This window comes from Protobothrops mucrosquamatus, unplaced genomic scaffold, assembly GCF_001527695.2.
Source record: "Protobothrops mucrosquamatus isolate PMUCROS unplaced genomic scaffold, P.Mucros_1.0 scaffold1728, whole genome shotgun sequence".
Lineage (NCBI taxonomy): Eukaryota > Metazoa > Chordata > Lepidosauria > Squamata > Viperidae > Protobothrops > Protobothrops mucrosquamatus.
In genome coordinates, this window is record NW_015387875.1 from 123,467 (window position 1) to 137,128 (window position 13,662).

The 13,662-nt window shown below is 40.7% G+C and overlaps 1 protein-coding gene across 1 annotated transcript in view; it reads right to left on the reverse strand.

Moving 5' to 3' along the window:
- Positions 1-1,419: 1,419 nt before the first annotated feature.
- Positions 1,420-13,662, reverse strand: part of LOC107293758 (gamma-aminobutyric acid receptor subunit beta-1-like) — a 130,280-nt gene continuing 118,037 nt past the window's right edge. The window contains exons 5-6 of the mRNA XM_015822933.1: positions 5,589-5,824; positions 1,420-1,767 (exon numbers count right to left, since the gene is read on the reverse strand). Of these exons, the coding sequence (XP_015678419.1) occupies positions 1,420-1,767; positions 5,589-5,824 (584 nt within the window). The remainder of the gene's footprint in view (positions 1,768-5,588; positions 5,825-13,662) is intronic.

Here is a 13,662-nt window from a genome sequence, read left to right on the forward strand (position 1 = left end):
GTGCCACTGATTTTTGTTTTTTAGCAATTATAGTCAGAGAGGGGCTTTGAAGGTTGAATGATCTTGGGCTGGTGACCTTAGGGTTGTTCCCTGCTAAAGAAAAAACATAAAAGAACCAATGATGTGACTACAGATACATTCACCTTGGCATTTAAAATAAGTTTATGCCATAGCCATAGCTTTCCCCATGGAATGTAAATTTCTATTATCTGGCAAAAATAACCCATACAGAATTCTTAATGTCTTTCCCTCTTCTCCCAACAATAATTCCCAGGATTCCTGGGATAGAGGGATGATAGTTAAAGCAATAACCTGATACAGGTTTAAAGTAGCCTTTAATGGAAGTGAAGGGAGTTTTATCTTCTTCCAGCAAAACGTAATGTATTATGTTACATCAATACGCTACAGTAAAGCTCTGCAACTATTGTAGACTTCTACTGGAATATATATTTTCTAGCACTGTCACTGCATAAAGGTATCCTTATTGACTGAATGTATGAATTGTAGTCAAATATTAATGAAAGCTGCATAAATGTATATATGAATAAAGGAATAATTTTGAAGAAAATAATTATTTTTGGTTAAAGAAATTCCATTAATTCATCAAAGTAGTACCACTTTTCAAGAGATGAACTTTTATTGTGTGAGAGAAAAACCATGTTCTTTCTAAGCTATTTCTTACCATCTCCAATATTAAAAGATCTGTATTAAAAGCATTAATTGTTTGAAAAATATATGTGCCTGTTTCAGCAGGAGCATATTTTAATTTACAAAAATGTTTGAAAATTACAAATTAATACATTATTTAACAATGCAGCTCTTTCTGTCATCAATATTTGTACACCTCTGTCTATCTGTGTACTTTTTCACACTGTAAAATTATATATTGTTCTGGTAGCTTATTCATAATAAAAGACATGCACAGAAAACCAATGTGTAATTTGTCAGGAGTTGTGCAGCTGGGTCTCCTTCTCAGTAAATGTACATATGATTGAAGCTATCATAGGTCTTGCTTTGCAAACAGATGTTTTAACTTTGTTTGGCAAACACTATTGTGATGCCATTAGACACTGATTTTTGGAGCGGGTGAGATTAGACATAATTTAATTTCACATTTTAAATGTTAAGAAAAAAAGGAAAGATTACCAGAAATAGTATTAAACAAAACAGGAGAAAAGCATTTGTGTCTTCAACATAATTGCTCTTTGAAAGCAAATCTAAAAAAACGATAAGATATTAAAAGAGATACTTTTGTTTTTTGGAGTATACAAGGTTTAAACTGGGGGACATGAGTAAAAGGACACTCTAGCCCACTGAATAGCTGGACTCTGTACTGTGAATCTTCATTAAGGTTGACAGAAAGTGAACAAAGGAAGAAATGGTGTCTGGGATGACTTGATGGAGGGATCACAGCATAATTCAGTGCACATAATAAAGCCAATAGACAACATTAAAAAGAATAAAAGTGATAGGAAAGACCATTCTGGACCACTTGTCTATGGAATTAACATCAGTCAAATCTGGGATTTTGACTTTGAGCTGTGATGCTCTTCTCCGTAGTCGTCCCTTTTGGTGGGTGGTACGTTTCCCCAAGGTGCTTCTGCTGTTGAGGTCTTTCATAGTAGGTGGTCTCCGGTAATGGATGCTGGCACTGTCATAAGAATACATGGTGGCTCTCGGATCATTCAAACTCTCAAGCACATCGGAGCTGCTGACTTTATTTCTCATTTCCAAGGTAGTAAGAAGGATATTCCCACAAGTGTCAATCTAAAGGAGGGGTACACTTTAGAGACAGTCTCTATATCACTAGTACTCTTTACATTTCTGCAGGTTACCTGAAACAATGGACCACTCAAGATTCAATGACCCCCCCAAAAAAGAATAGGAAAGTCCATTCTTTTAAAAAAACATTTTAAAAACTATGTTATTTATTTGTGAATAGTCTTGTTGCTTTCAGTGAAGTTCAGATTAATCAAAACTAGCCTCAGCACAATACATCTGAAGTTCTACACTGTAAGAAGCACCAAGTCTGGATTTTTTCTAGATTGTGTCAGCTTGTTCAGGGAATATTGAGAGAATTTGCCGAAATAGAATCTTGGTCTGTTTTCCTAAACATTTTGTCATTTTATTTCAGTTTATTCTTTCATTTCTGGTATTGGCAACATTCTTTATTGTCTATTTTACACTAATTTTGCAGCATTAAGAGATGTACATCAGAAAGTTAAACTTATTTAATGACCACAGTTGTGACTGGAATCTTAGTAGTTAGGCGAAACAGTCACTAAGAGAAACTGCAGTGCTTACAATTTATTTCAGCCTTCTTTTGCTTTACCAATCTATAAAGGTTGTAAATGTGAGAACTGATGTAAAGTTACTTTTTATCATCATTGTAACTGTGAATGATTGCTCAATGAGGCAGTCACTAAATGAGTATTCCCTTAAAATCTAAGAAACTAACATAGCGCTTTTTACCCTGATGATTTCTAGAATAGAAGCTATTATTTGAGCAAAATCAAGAAGAGAAACAGGGACAGACTGTGATATGTTTTACTAGGGGTAGTTTCCCGCAACACATTGTCACTGAGGAATAAGTGCTCTCTGTTGAAATGGGAAAATGATGCCACCCAGCAAGGTTGGGATGTACTTAGTGGCATCTACAAGGTGGCTGGGATGGGGGCGTGGGGTAGCAAATGACAAGAGAGTGCCACCCTGATACCATGTAAGCTTCCCTTCTTTTGTTCATGCTTTATGGCAGACCACTGAGACAAACCTCGTGTTCTGCCGTACTATGTCAATTTGACAAATGCAATGGTTCCCACAGCTGCCTCTGGCAATGACCCACAAGACCAGACTTTGTGTCCTGAAATGTTTCATCAAATGTTTTTCAGTAAACCTATGGCAGAGAAATCAGTTAAGTAGGAATTTCCTGAATGGAGAAATAGCTTTTTCACCAAGCTCTGGGATAGCTTAGCAGTGTGTCTATTTGATTATACTGTTGGTTTTGGCGGTATTATATATTTCCCTCTATTACTGTATATGAGACTCTTTCTGGATTTCTATTGTTTTCTATATATTACATTAATTAAGATCATATATTGTTCAGAACTGGCCTGAAGCAGCCTTAAAATTAGAATTGTAAACAAACAAATCAACAAAGTATCAATTACCAAGTATTCAAAGAAATTAAATACTTCCAAATGTTGTTATACAGTCACCTGCATCGACAACATAAAGATCATTAATATTGTTTCTTTTCTCTGTTGTAAAGGCAAATAACCATGAGCACTAATGGCTTAAATTGGTGATTCATAGAGCCCCTTCACTTAAAGGACTTGTATGCCCCACAGCTTATTACAAGGCAAGAGTGGGTGAATTACTGCTTTAAATTAAAGCATTACAAACAAGAGTACTCCATTTTCAAATGTGTTTTTAAATCATTTCAAACCACCTGATTGTGTAAATCATTGGGCTATTCAGAGCTTGTAGTGATGATCTACAAATGAACTCATTTCTTCTAACAGAAGGAGGGAGCGATCATTTGTGTCTTGGCTTACTCTAGTCCTTGTCCTAATCTACACTTCCTCAATTCCATGTCAATAAGAGTTAATTGACAAGGCAATCTGGGCTTCTGCATTACCAATCAACAATGCAAAATGTCCTAAAATGAGGACATATTTGCTAAATACTAAATGATAATTATTATTCTAGTGACCCGAATGACCCCAAAGGATGGCTTCTGTTCTTTGAAGAGCAATCATCTTCCTATTTAGGCCAATCAGTCAAGACATATCATGTGAAAATAAAATCTAAGAAGTTCTATTCTATGGAGGATTTGGGTCAGTTATTGCTTCTGTCCTTGGAACCCACAGAGCCAACCTCAGAGCTATTTTCCGTACTCAAACAGCAGGTACTTTAAATTAATTAGGAAAGAAAAAAGAAGGATGAAGAGAGACAAAAACAGGTAAGGATTATTGAAAGGTATTTATGGATAACTGAAAAGTGCTTCCAAGATCACATTCCTATCACCTACACATTTCATTTGTATTATTATTTATGTGGATGCACATAGAACACAGAACACAGAAAACTGGTTTGGAAGGGATCTTGAAGGTCTTCCAGTAGGTCTTCAAAAACAGTAACTGTGAGAGGGACCTTGGAGTACTAGTGGACGATCACTTGAATATGAGCCAGCAATGTGCAGCCAAAAAAGCTAATACAGACCTGGGTTGTATAAACAGAGGTATAGAATCAAGATCATGCGAAGTATTAGTACCACTTTATAAAACCCTAGTGAGACCACACCTGGAATACTGCAACCAATTTTGGTCACCATACTACAAAAAAGATGTTGAGACCTTGGAAAAAATTCAGAGAAGAGCAACTAAACTGACCAAAGGCCTGGAGACTAAAACATATGAAGAATGGCTGCAGGACTTGGGTTTGGTTAGTCTAAAGAAAAGAAGAAATAGGGGTGACATAATAGCAGTATTCCAGTATTTGAGAGGCTGCCACAAAGAAGAGAGGGTCAAATTATTCTCCAAAGCACCAGAGGGCAGGACAAGAAACAATGGTTGGAAACTGATCAAAGAGAGAACCAACCTGGAATTAAGTTCCTAACAGTGAGGACAAATAACCAGTGGAACAACTTGCCTCCAGAAATCATGGGTCCTCCATCACTGGAGATTTTAAAGAAGAGACTGGACAGTCACTTGACTGAGATGGTATAGGTTCTCCTGCTTGAGCAGGGGGCTGGACTAGAAAACCTCCAAGGTCCCTTCCAGCTCTATTCTATTCTATTCTATTCTATTCTATTCTATTCTATTCTATTCTATTCTATTCCATCCCATCCCATCCCATCCCATCCCATCCCATCCCATCCTATCCTATCCTATCCCAGGACCACATTGGTTTTTTTGGCAGCTGTAGCACAGTGCTGGCTATTGTCCACTAGAACCCCCTACATCGCTCTCACAGTTACTATTGTTGAGCCAGGTACTGTCTATTTTATACCTGTGCATTTGATTTTTCCTGTCTATGTGCAGTACCTTACTTTTTTCACCATTGAAGTGCATGCATCTTCTTGGATTCTTCACTTACTTTACTCTGATATTTCTTGTATCTCTCAAAAAGTAAACTCTCACAACAAGGTCCATAATACAATAAAAACAGATAATCAGTGTAAGTTGATCAATAGATTTTCCAAACTAATTTTAAAGTTTTTGCTTTACACATATATTTATGGATGTATGGAATGCACAAATATATTTGTAGGCTAATTTTGAGAGAAATATTTAAACAATAAATACTGGTATTAAAATCACTGACTATTGAATATCATATACTAATTACTGACATGATGAACTATTGAATATTCTGAATCCTTTCATATTCTCTAAATCAAAAATTGTTTTTCCAAAAATTATTTTCCAACCAAGAGGATTAGGCCACTTTATAAAGCATATTTACATTTTTAATATGTATTCACTAACAAATTATCTTGTTAGGAGTGTTATGATCTTCTGCTTCAACCATGCTTGTCCAGATAAATAGGAAACTATATCAACTTTCAGAAAATTGGTTACCTGAACTTTATTCATCTCCATTTTCTTCCTCTCATTGGTGGCTTTTTCTGCCTCTTTCTTCTGATATTGAGGGCCTTTACCAAAGAATGTGTAGTTGACAAATGCATATTCCAGTAAAGCAAGGAACACAAACACAAAGCAGCCCATAAGGTAGATGTCAATTGCCTTCACATATGGGATTTTGGGAAGAGTTTCCCTGAGGTGAGTGCTAATGGTGGTCATTGTCAGCACAGTGGTGATTCCTACAGAGAAGGAAAGAGTTACCTTTCTAAAGACATACTTCATTTCTGAAGATACCACTTCATAAAGAATTCCTAGCATCCATCTTGCTGTCTGAGCCATTTCTATATTGCTCTAGTTTTCTATGCCTTGTATCAATGTATCAATCAGATTACAACTCTCAAGTCTTGCCACAGTGAGTAACTGAGACCTTTAAGACTTTGGGACAATGGGAAAGAATATGAATTTGTTTCTCTCTAAGGGCAGACAAAGCTTAAGTACCATGTTCTGAATAATATATATATAATGTTGTATATTTTATTGCCTCATAAATTGCAGAATATGTGCCAATTCTTAAGTTACAGGAAGTTCTCTACAACTACATTTCACCAAGTTAAAATATTTGACTTGGATGTTTGATCTAGGAGCACATGTTCCTAGGAAAGTCTTATATGCATAAGTCAAAGATTTTGTATAGAAGTTTGTGAGTTAAATATATATAATTCTGACAGATATACATTATTGTTGAAAAATCTCTAGCATTTTAGGATAAATTTGCTTCATCATGTTTTCTTCCCACCTGCAGGATTTGATTACTTGATTATGTGCCATCAAATTGCTTTTCATTCTTAGTGACTACATTGACAGATTTTCTTCAGGATGATCTGTCCCCAACCAGGCCCTTTGAGTGTTCTAATGGTATACCATTTGCCGTATAATCAAGCCTATCCACCTGGCTGTTGGACATCCTCTTTTCTTTCCTTCCTTGTTTTTCACATAATATTTGCAAAATTTGATAATTTGAGCCTAGGTGTTTGTGCCTCGAGTGAGAATTTTGGATTGGTTTTATAATCCACTTCTTTGCTTTTTTGGCTGTCTATGGTATTCTCAGGAGTCTTCTTCAACACCAAACTAAAGTTCAAAAGCATCAATAGTCTTCCTTTCCTGCTTCTTCAACTTTTGCTTCCATAGAATGTCATAAGGAAAACCACTGCCTGCATAGCCTGGTTGCTATATATAGAAAATATCTTTTATGGTATATTGGATATGACACTTTTCTATACAGAATTTCAACTTTGTTTGATCTTCTTTGAATTAGTTTGGCTACACAAACTACTACTAGACCTCATTCATTTTGTCATCAGCCACTCAGTAATGTCTGACCCATGGCCAATCTTTGGATCAGCACTTTCCAAGCCCCTCTGTCTCGCACCATCTCTTTCAGATACACTATGGTCATCCTGGTGTCATCCTTTATAGTGTTCAACCAATGGGTACTAGGATCACCTGTCAGGGCGATGTCAGGGCCCACTTCAAAACCGCATCCTAAGAAAGCAGGACTCTTGGAACAGTTTCTTTCCAAAAGGAACTTTTATTAAGAGAAGCTGATAGCAGGCATAATAGGCAGGATATGAGGGTTTCCCGCTCAGATCAATAGGTTAAAAGAGTCCCAAGTAAACCCCACTCCAATAGTTCATCTGGTCAGTTTGAATGGGCCAATCCTCAGGTGTTAAGTGGGAAAGGAGCTGATAACAGGGTCCGTTCCCATGCCTGTGATGATATTGTTGGGTCTTCACACCTTCCCTTCTGCAGCAAGAGATAAGCCAGATGGCTGGAGGCACATTCCTTTCTCCCCCCAAAGTAACATCAAGGGAGAGACAGTTCAAAGACTAAGTTTGCAGAATTAGCGGAAAGGGTACATTGTAGCAAAGCAGAGAAATATACCATAGAGCCTTCTCCCCTCCCCCTCAGGAGAATGGCAGAACCCTCTGTAAGCTAGAATAAAGAGATGAAATAGATTTCCCCCTCCCAGGAAAAAGAATGGGTTCTGACATCCTGTCCCCCCTTAAAAGAAAGAGTGTTCCACCTGTAGAAAACAAAACAGAAAAAGGGAGACAAGGATTAGTCCTGTTTATCCGGGTATGCAGCATGAAATTTCTAAGGAGTCGGTGGGTCCTAATATGATGTTTCTGGATCCACTTGTTCTGGGAAGGTGGCAGGTGTTTCCATACTACCAGATATTGGGTGGAACCATGATGTTTTATGGAGTCTAGGATTTCTTTAATTTCAAAATGTTGTTCACCTTCTACCATAATTGAAGGAGGAGGAGGAGCTGCAGCTGGTCTTAAGGGCAACTGCAGTTCACGTTTTAAAAGACTGCAGTGGAAAATTGGGTGAACTTGTCTGAGTGTCTTTGGGAGTTCTAATTCCACTGTGACAGGATTAATTGTTCTTTTAATGGGAAAAGGTCCCACAAATTTTGGTCTTAGCTTTTTTGAGGGTTGTAGGGATTTTAGGTATTTTATTGACAGATAAACTTTCTCCCCTACTGTAAATGGTTTGGGTTCGCTGTTTTTTAACTGCTTGGGTTTTATATGCTTCCCTAGCTTTGTCTAATGCCCTCCTCACAACTGGCCAGGTATTTTGCAATTGTGCTGGAATGTAGCCCATGCTGGAATGTATTGCATTGTTATAAGTGACTTCTGCGAACGGGAGCAGGTTGATCCAGCTGTCTTGTTGGTAATAATAATAATAATAATAATAATAATAATAATAATAATAATAATAATAATAATAATAATAATAATAATAATAATAATAATAATAAAGTTGGAAGGGACCTTGGAGGTCATCTAGTCCAACCCCCTGCTCAGGCAATTAAGTACTTCTCCAATACTGAGTTCAACCGTTCAGTCTCACCATTCGTCTGCAGATGATGACTAGACGACAACCCCTGGATTGTCCCCAACAGTCCTAGGAATGTTCTCAAAAACTCTGATGTGAACTGTACTCCTCTATCTGATATGATTTGTTGTGGGGCTCCATGAAGTCGATAGATATGTTGGACGAATAGCTTTGCAAGTGTCTTTGCACTGGGAATTTTTTGGCATGGGATAAAATGTACTTGTTTAGAGAACAAGTCTGTTACGACCCAAATGACTGTGTTCCCCCCACTTTCCGGTAACTCCACAATAAAATCCATAGAAATTTACCTCCAAGGCGCTGATGGGGTTGCTACTGGTTGCAATAAGCCTGGGGTCTTTTCTTATTATCTTAGTGGCAGCATAGATTGGACAACTGGCCACGTAACTTTCAATGTCCTTTTTTATTGATGGCCACCAAAACTGCCTTTTCACCAGGTATAAAGTTTTTATGAATCTGAAATGTCCAGCTGATTTAGAGTCGTGGCATAGTTGCATGAATGTCAGTCTCTGGTTTTTGGGTACGTATAGCTTCCCTCCCACCCATGGTAAGCTATCAATCATTGTGCATAGGTTCTTGTGGCTTAGAAACCATTTGTCGGCTTCTAGTGGTTTTTTTAATTCAATCCCTGCTTGGCTCGCTAGAGGCTTCTGGTGTTTGGCTTGTGCTTGGTTGGTGGCTTGAGCTGCTAATTGCTTTGATGGCATAAGTGGGTCTGTTATCTCTATTCTGTTGCTATTGTATTGGGCAGTCTGGACAATGCATCCACTAAGAAATTCTTTCCTCCCGGCAAATGCTTTAAAGTGAAGTTAAACTGGTGGAAATGCTGCAACCATCTCACTTGTTTATAGGGTTAGTTTCCTGGGTGTTTTTAATGATTCCAGGTTCTTGTGGTCAGTCCACACCTGGAAAGGAATTTTGTTCCCCTCCAGGAAATGCCGCCAGGTAAGGAGAGCCCATCGTACCACATACGCTTCCTTCTCCCAAACTGCCCTCCTTTGCTCTGTTTCCATGAGTTTCCTTGATGTTTATGCGCCAGGCTGCAAATTCCCTTCATCATTTTCCTGTAATAGTACTGCCCTCACAGCCACGTTGCTAGTATCGGCCTGGATTATGAAAGGTTTCTCAGTGTCAGGGTGCCTTAAAACTGGCTCTGAGGAAAATAGTTTTTTTAACCTTTCAAATGCGGTTTGACATTCTACCGTCCATTTTAATGGCTGGCTTGATTTCAGCTTTCCCTCCCCCTTGGTCTTAAGCAAGTTAGTAATTGGCAGTACGATCTGTGCAAAGGAGGGGATGAATTGCCAGTAAAAATTAGCAAATCCAAGGAAGCTTTGCAATTGTGGGGCGGAGCTCATTCTAGTATCGCTTGGACTTTCCCAGGGTCCATTTCTATGCCATTTGGCAAGATACAATACCCCAGATAGTCAATTTTTTCCTTGTGGAACTCACATTTAGATAGTTTGGCATACAAGTGAGCTGCCTGGAGTTTTTTCAGTACAGCTCTGACAAACTTCATATGTTCTTCCATTGTTTCAGTGAATATCAGGATATCGTCCAGGTAAACAAGCACCCCTTTAAACAGATGCTCCCAGAGCACATCATTTATTAATTGCATGAATACTGCAGGTGCCCCTTGAAGGCCGAAAGGCAAAACCCTGAATTGGTAGCATCCTAAGGGGCAATTGAAAGCTGTCTTCCATTCGTCTCCCTCTTTAATCCTAATCCTGTAATATGCCTCCCTTAAGTCCAGTTTCAAAAAGATTTTTCCTTTTGACAGGTGGGCTAGCATTCTTTCATGAGAGGGAGGGGGTATAGGTTGCTCTCACTCACTGCGTTCAGAGATCTATATCCACACAGAGGTGAAGAGTCCCATCCTTCTTTTCTCAAAATAATATGGAGGCTGTGGTCTTTGGCTTTGCCAGTTGGATAAAACCCCTTTCCAGGTTTTTGTCTATGAATTTCTGCATTTCCTCTAGCTCCTGTGGGCTCATAGAATACAGTTTTGGCTTGGGTAACTTTGCCGCTGGGAGGCTTTTGATAGAGCTGTCTGTGGGCCAGTGGGGGGGACAGTTCATCAGATTTCTCCTCACTGAATACTTCAGCTAAGTCCATGTATTCTTCTGGGATGTCTTGTAACTCCTTTTCTCCCCACACCACTGCTCTTTTGGAGGGGCTTCCCCTGTTTCGGGGCTGAGTCGGGGTTCTTGCTGCATTTGTGTCTGGGAATTTGAGTTTTCCTGTCCTCCAGTCCACCTGCAGGTTCCACTTGGTTAGCCATGCCATGCCCAGAATAAGGGGGCACTCCATGCCAGGGGTCACTACAAACATTATAGTCTCTACGTGATCCCCTATGGTGAGCTGGATGGGCAGTGTGGCAATTGTGGCTGGCATCCCCCCTGCAATGGACCCATCTAATTGACTGAATGAGATCAGTTTCTTCAGCCTCCTCACTGGAATTCCTAAACTCCTCACTAATGTTGGGCTTATGAGGCAGTGGGTGCAGCCAGAGTCTATTAGTGCTCTGAGTGCCACACTCTCGGGCATTCTGGGGCTAAACAGTTCTACAGTCCTTGTGAGGGGCACGATGGGTCCACTTACCAGGGGTTCATCCTCCAAGTCGTCATCTGATGAGTTGGGTGGCTCTCCTGGTGGTGTCGGAGTTCCCTTCCCTTGTTTTGATGGGGTGGGGAACTCAACGACCTCCACGCTTTTCAGTTTCATCGGGGTCTTCCCCAATTTCCCAACTGGGACTTATTCAGGCTTACAGACGGGGGTGTGTGAGGGGCACTCAGTGGCATGGTATCTTCTTTTCTGCATTTGAAGCATGCTGTCATTCTTGGTGTGGTTGGTGCTTGCTTCATTGGTTCACGGGAAGGCTCCGCTGGTGACTTCCCCCAAGATCTCCATCTGCGTCATTGCCTTCTGGCCCAATTGATCTCCGTTTCCTTGGCCAGGATGTAGAAGTCTTGGATTCGGTCTGGGTCCCCTCGAGGGATCCAGGCATTGTACAGGTCATAGTTCAGGCCATCTTTGAAATGTCTGATCAAGATATCTTCTGGCCAGTTCAGCTTACTGGCCAGGGCTTGGAATTCTTGGGTATATTTTGCCATGAGTTGCCGGCCTTGCCTGATGATTTTGATACATTCCCATGCTTTCCGATCAGCCAAGGGCTCTTCAAATCTGCGTCTGAGGGCTGCCATGAATTGGTTGAAATTCTGCAGTTCTGGGGCATCAGCATCGTAGAGATCCACCACCCAGTCTGCTGCAGTGCCATCTAGGGCCACTTGTACAATCTGTATTCAGCCATGATCACTTGGTAGGTCATGGCTGTATTCCTTCATGTAGTTCAACACCTGGGTTAGGAAAAACCCCAGTGGATGTGGCTCCCCGCAGTACTTTACTCCTAGTGATGGGAACTTTTGGATGGACCGATGCCCCTTCTTCCGTTTGTGTTGGTGGCCATCTCCATCAGCTGGTGTGGCTCACCCAGGGGTGGCGGTGGCTGTAGTGATGGCTGCTGCTTCTGCGGCACTGGTAGAAGGGCCTGGGACTGCTGGCTCACTTCCCCCTTCGTCCATTCCTTCATCTGAGCTCGGGTTGGCAGTTCCCTGGCACAGATCGGCTTTCTCCTCCTTCATGGAATCAAAAGCGATTCTCAGCATGTCAATGGCTTGCTCCAGGGACCGGCTGGAATGGGGCGGGCGGTCGTCCTCGTCTTCACTAAGATGAAGTGACCTCTCCATCTTGACTTTCCAACCTGGCTGGTGACTGCCGCATCTGAGCGTCACTTTCCTGGATTTCTTCTCTCAGACCTCCTTCTTCCCGACACCCATCGACCACCTGTGCTTGTGGCAGTGTTCCATGACCACTACTTCGACCGACGAGCTCGAGGATTGAGAACTGTATTGGCTGGGGTCTGCTAGGTGGGAGATCTCCTCTCCCATGGCAGGTTGTTCCCTTTCTGTTCTGATATCTGACATCATTTGCTTAGCCCCTGGCAAGGGTCTTCCTTCCAGGCTGACTGTTACTGCAGATTCTGCTTAATATCAGGGCTCACTTCAAAACCGCATCCTAAGAAAGCAGGACTCTTGGAACAGTTTTTTTTTTCCAAAAGGAACTTTTATTAGGAGAAGCTGATAGCAGGCATAATAGGCAGGATCTGAGGATTTCCCACTCAGATCAATAGATTAAAGAGTCCCAAGTAAACCCCATCCCAATAGTTCATCTGGTGAGTTTGAAGGGCCAATCCTCAGGTGTTAAGTGGGAAAGGAGCTGATAACAGGCTCCGTTCCCATGCCTGTGATGATGTTGTTGGGTCTTCGTACCTTCCCTTCCGCAGCGAGAGATAAGCCAGATGGCTGGAGGCACATTCCTTTCTTCCCCCAAGGTAACAGCAAGGGAGATACAGTTCAAAGAGTAAGTTTGCAGAATTAGCAGAAAGGATACATTGTAGCAAAGCAGAGAAATATACCACAGAGCCTTCCCCCTCCCCCTCAGGAGAATGGCAGAACCCTCTGTAAGATAGAATAAAGAGATGAAATAGATTTCCCCCTCCCAGGAAAAAGAATGGGGTTGTGACACTTTTTCCAATGATTTCTCCAGAATAATTGTCTTTTCAAGTGAGTCAGCTCACATGATATGGCCAAAGAATGACAGTCTCTGTTTGGCAATCTTGACTTCAAATGATTTTTTGGTAAGGTTTGGTTTAAGACTTCTTTGTTATTTTTGCAGTCCATGGGTTGCATAATAATCGCCTGCAGACCCAGAGTACAAAGGCATCTGCCCTTCTCCTATCTGCTTTTCAAAGTTCAAGTTTCGCAGTCATAAGTAGCAATTGGAAAAATTGTGTTAAATAATCTTCATTTGGTTGTGAGACTGATGTCATTACTCTTTCAGATGTTAATAATAATAATAATAGTAAAGTTGGAAGGGACCTTGAAGATCATCTAGTCCAATCCCCTGCTCAGGCAGGAAACCCTATACCATTTTGGACAAATGGCTGTCCAGTCTCTTCTTAAAAACTTCCAGTGTTGGAGCATTCACCGCTTCTGGAGGCAGGTTGTTCCACTGGTTAATTGTTCTCACTGTCAGGAAGTTTCTCCTTAGTTCTAGATTGCTTCTCTCCTTGATTAGTTTCCACCCGTTGCTTCTTGTC